The sequence below is a fragment of the Saccostrea cucullata genome, unplaced genomic scaffold (assembly GCF_032062105.1).
Source record: "Saccostrea cucullata isolate Sc308-1 unplaced genomic scaffold, CSIRO_AGI_Scuc_v1 ctg4373, whole genome shotgun sequence".
Taxonomy (NCBI): Eukaryota; Metazoa; Mollusca; class Bivalvia; order Ostreida; family Ostreidae; genus Saccostrea; species Saccostrea cuccullata.
In genome coordinates this window covers 40291-45633 of record NW_026931105.1, presented here as the reverse complement: position 1 = coordinate 45633, position 5343 = coordinate 40291, and the positions used below count along the sequence as shown (strand labels likewise).

Here is a 5343-nt window from a genome sequence, read left to right as displayed (position 1 = left end):
AAAGTCTGTGACCGAAAATACCATGTTGATTTCTGCTGGCTTATAATTTAATTTAAAGTTTCAATTAAAATTCTGACAATAAACTGCAAAAGTGCCAAAAAATTCTTTATCCCGGACGAGCCCCCAATTCTGTTATGGGTCAGAATAACCCTAAATGCCAGCAAAGATCAATCACACAATTTAAACTTAACAATAATTTATTAACATTAATATATACAAATCATAAAGTACAAATTTAGCAAGAATCTAAAAATACATACATCAGAGTGTCCGTTGCTGCACACAATGTCCAGTGTACTCGTAATTATATCCCAGTTGTACCTCAATGGTGCTTATATACGACAAAGTCTATTTATGCATCGAATTGACAGGGTATTTATACAGTATTAGAAATCTAGAATATTCTAGAAATTGTTAAAACATGATATTACTGGAACAATCTGGACATACACAAAATTTAAGAATGTTCTAGATCAAATGACCGAACATGTTGACCACTCTGGAATGTTCAAGAAACTTAATGTTACTAATAATATACATGATGAAACAATACAAATACAACACACTTCACAACATTATCAAATAAATAACACGTATATAGCTACAAAAGCGCTCTCGTAAGTGTTGTTTAGTTATACAAATTATACAATTTTATTTTTCTTTCCTTCAAACCTCTTACATCAACAAAGACAAACAACACATGTGTAAATGAATACAAATATATATTTGTGAGGACGGATGGGTTGGGAAAAGTCTGACTGCACTGAGAAAAAAAAACGAAAATGGCCTTAATTTTACATACGATAAAACGTATGTGCATTATAGGAATACCAGTAGAACACGTATTCCATAAATATAGTTACCAATCAGATCGAACACCGGATAAACTTCTTCGAATTACATGTATACATGTGTTGTGATAATTTCAATAAATACGTTAGCAGCTAAACTTATTTTTATATTCATATGAAGCAGAATTTATGCAAAATCTTATGCGTGAAAAGAAGAAAACACTTGCTGTGGCCTTCAACTCGACATTTAGATATATCGAAGACGTATTGTCAATCAATATTGGTAATTTCCATTCCTACGTCGATGCAATATATATCCTAGTGAGCTTGAGATTAAAGATACCACAGAGTCCGACACTTCTATGTCATACTGTGATATTTTACTTGAAAAAGTCGCTAATGGTAATAGTAACAACCAAGCTATATGATAAACGTGATGTTTTTAACTTTTATATCGTCAACTTCCCTTACTTATGCAGCAATATACCTTCATCTCCTGCATACGGAGTGTATATATCTCAGTTGATTCGATACGCAAGAGCATATTCTACGTATGAACAATTTCTGAAACGAGGTTAATTATTGACAAGCAAGCTGACGAAACAAGAATATCAGTAGTCTCGTTTAAAGTCATCATTTCGCAAGTTCTATGGTCGATACAATGACTTAGTCAGCAAATACAGTTTATTATTGAGTCAAACGCTGACTGACGTTTTTCATACCAATTGTTAGTCCATTATTTATACACTGCATTGACGACGGATTTTCTGGTTATTTCCTGATCATGACAAGGAGCATACAGCAGGTGTGACCGGTCAGCAGGGGATGCTAACTCCTAAATGGCACCTGATCCCACCTCTTATGTCTCGGGGGTCCGTGTTTGCTCTGATTTATTTTTTTATTGTTTTTTTTACTTTGAGATTGAATACGATTCGTTATCTCCATATCCTTCCTTACTCAAAACTAAAACAAATCTGTCTAAATTGTTACATAAATTTATTAGATTTTTTACGGGTACATTCCTGTTATTGAGAATGAATTTTCGTCCTCAACAAAGATCAAATAAATGTATATACACAATCATGTACATGTATCATTTCAACTCATATTAACAAAATTGAAACTTATCATTGACTTAGAATGGTGCCTCTCTAAATACTAACAGTTGCTGCTGGTCCTAAATCCTTAAAATTGTATTTGTATAATTTTTCATTTAACTCTATCATTAATTGTATCTAAAGTTCATCTTCGTTATCACCGAAGGATATTCTGTATTCTTAAAAGTGTAGCATTCTCTATTTTATGACATGATTTTCGTGATAGTGACTGTTGGTACGCGTAAAGAGCCGCCTGTGGATTCCCTGTGACCTGGTAACAGATCCCTAAGATCTGCCATGATATGTCTTCTTGATCTTTCGGTATGGATATATTCTCAGGATGGTGGACTAGTTGCTGGAGATTACACAGCGCTGTATGAACTTTTGACACATCAACATGGAGGTAGCACAAGATCTCCAGCATATGCAAGAGTATGAGTACAGGGATAGTCAATACAGCCCGTCTCTCCTGTATACAAGACTGTTGTTCAGGCAATAATTCATTGATGTAACAGATTTTATTGTTAAGATAGGTATTACCACTTGTAAAGAATCTAATTTTTGAAATCAGGGACCGCCCTCTAGAAACTTCGGTGTGCCGAGATGGAGTATAAGATTTATTCGCTTTATATGACTGTATGACTATTGTCGTTTCTATAACAAGTAATGCGTCCACAAATCTCATTGTCTTGTAGTAATACATGGCCATATACACCATATCAGAAATGCAACCAAACTTGCATGTTAATTTCAGCAGGCGATGGGACATTCTGTCAACAATATAAAACATTTTGTTTCGACAAGTTTTGTACATATTGTATAATATAAAGGCAATGTCACGGAGGATGGAGTTTGTGTGTCGCAGTAAGGAGACAACATGATATGGTGTCAAGGGTGTATTTATCAACTGTTCTACAGCTCGTAGGCATTTTATACAGTGATGCAGGTTTTCTTTTCCAAGCACACCTCCCCAAGGTGTACATTCAAATAAGGTTGAATAAAATTTATACTCAGGGAGTAAGTTGCCTTCATCTGTAGAAATGGAGAGTCCTGGGTTATGAAGGACTTTTAAAACATAGGGCCAGATGGTGGGACTGTGTAGCAGTGTTATCAAACCCTTCTCATACAACGTATAGAGCCTAATGAACAATTGGTTTTGCTTATCACCGTGGATACTACTCAGAAACATGTTATTTTGTGAAACAAAAAAGTTAGGACAGACCCCTTCATAGACCCATTTTAGGATTAGTTTGAAGCACTCCCAAAAACACAACAGGAGATTTTGTGGACACCAAAGAGGTATTGTATTTTGTTGAATCAACCAGAAAACGGCCGTCTTCATGTGGTACGAACACAGTAGTTTATCCTCTTCTCCTAATCCTTTGTTAATGACTTCCTTTAAAATCAATTTTAGCAATCCATAAGTTAGGAATTGAGTGTGGTTCATTGAATACACAAGTATTTGTTCTGCCCGTGAGAAAGAAATTCGCCATTCATGGTCTTCATAATTGCCCAGTTTATGTCCAGTTGCCACAAAGTGACATCCACTTTTAATTATTTCCCACAAAACATGAGTCTTGGGCCATGAGTGACATCTGTCAATCCAAGACGCAGCAACTGGAGGCCAAAAGTCACAGGCAAAACAGTAGGCAATATCATACTCTATTCCAGAAAGATTTCCACCAGCGCAGGGTCCATGTGGAGTTAAGCTAGGAGCAAATAATTGACGCATAGCATCTCTGTATAGAGAACTAGATATAAAAAGGCTATCATTCCTTTCGAAAAGCGCTGACTGTGTAACTGTATCGATGGCTATTATCTCTTCAGTGTCTGATAATGTTATTATGGTCTGTGGAATCAAAAGCTGAAGTAAACAGTATCCTGGAGGACTATCGGAACAGTCACAGAGAATTATTGTGAATTTTTGTCTGTTGTAATGTCGAGTCTGAGATATGTCCCAGATGACTCGGTTGTTATTTGTCCAGAACATAATGTCTCTGTCTGATCCTTTTATTCTGAATCCTTCTCTGTGACTTCCGCTTGTCATTCTAGAGAATGAATCAATACTGGCTTTATTTGACAAAATATCCTCGATATCCATCATGTCTCTCCTTATGGCCACCTGTTGAGAGGTCCCCACTACGTGACACAGTCCCACAAACACTGACTCTGACATATGCTGTATGGCTGATTCACTAAAAAAAAACCATAACCCAGAATGTCAAATTTAAACAACGAAAAAATTTCATAAGCACAAAAAATGAATTCCATTAATTATCTAGATATAAAGTATTCATTATATTTTTATTAAAGTAAATTCCATTTATTAGCAGGATATAAACTTAGTATTATAATAATACTTCATTGATTAAAGTTTGCCGATTATCTCTGTAAGAAATAATTATAAAACGAAACTCACATCAGAGACTGTTTATTTGAATCCATTTTTCAGACAGGATTAATACAATGTTCGTTGTACTTTGTCTTGGTAGTTGTAAATTCTGCGGAACTTCCTCTTGCCTTCTGTGTTACTATATAAAGTTCATAACTCAATGATAAGGACAAAACCGGAGTTATTCCATTTCATCAAAATTCAAGAAGGGAGTATGCTTGAGCACGTACACTGTATGTCACGTAAAGAAATGTTCATATTACCATCAGTGTATTTTAAAACTGGAAAACAGTAAATTATTATTTTATTTGGAACATCGTAAATTCTCAGATTCATATGATCAACTTTATTGACTTCTAAAGAAGAGAGAAGTCATGTCTTTGTACTTTGATGTTTTCTAACCCTCGGTATCGCTATATCTCTGTATCTAAGTCCACAGGGATTATTATATTATTGAGGATGTTTGGATATAAGCTGATGTAAAACAGCCCTAATTTTTTTAATAGAGAATTTTTAAATAGTTGTTGAAAAGTTGGATATAAACTGACGCGATATAAACGAGCCTTAAATATTTTCTGAAGGAAAGTTGAATTTCAACGAGAGAGCTGCTGAAGCCCAAGAACAACGATTTCTTTTAATTCTTTTGTTTATTTCCAGTCTAGATGTTAACTGTAGGCACTAGTTTCAGGAAGATTTATAAGGGAAATTAAAACTTGACATCATACAAATATAACAATTGCTTGCAATATACGAAAACTAAATAATTTGCGATTTAAAACTACGGTATGTAGGAGTAATGAACTACATGAAAACAGCATTCATTATTGTTGCTAGTCAAATCTCACACAGCAAGGATATTATCAAGTCACTGCATGATTGCAATGAACTTGTCGACATGACGTCATCTTGGTAAACTTTGATGAATTTTCAAGTAACTTTTTGACAATGAAATATGCATTTTATTAAAAACAGAAGATATTTCTACAGATTTAGATTAAAGGAATAATACCAATGAGAAGCCTTTGTTTAATGCCATTTTTCATAATTATCAAGAGAATCTATT

The 5343-nt window shown here is 34.5% G+C and overlaps 1 protein-coding gene across 1 annotated transcript; it reads right to left on the bottom strand.

The window, feature by feature from the left end:
- Positions 1-2045: 2045 nt before the first annotated feature.
- LOC134231401 (uncharacterized) lies at positions 2046-4064 on the bottom strand. The gene has a single exon (XM_062713363.1). It carries the CDS (start codon positions 4062-4064, stop codon positions 2046-2048), a length of 2019 nt encoding a protein of 672 aa, XP_062569347.1.
- Positions 4065-5343: the final 1279 nt, after the last annotated feature.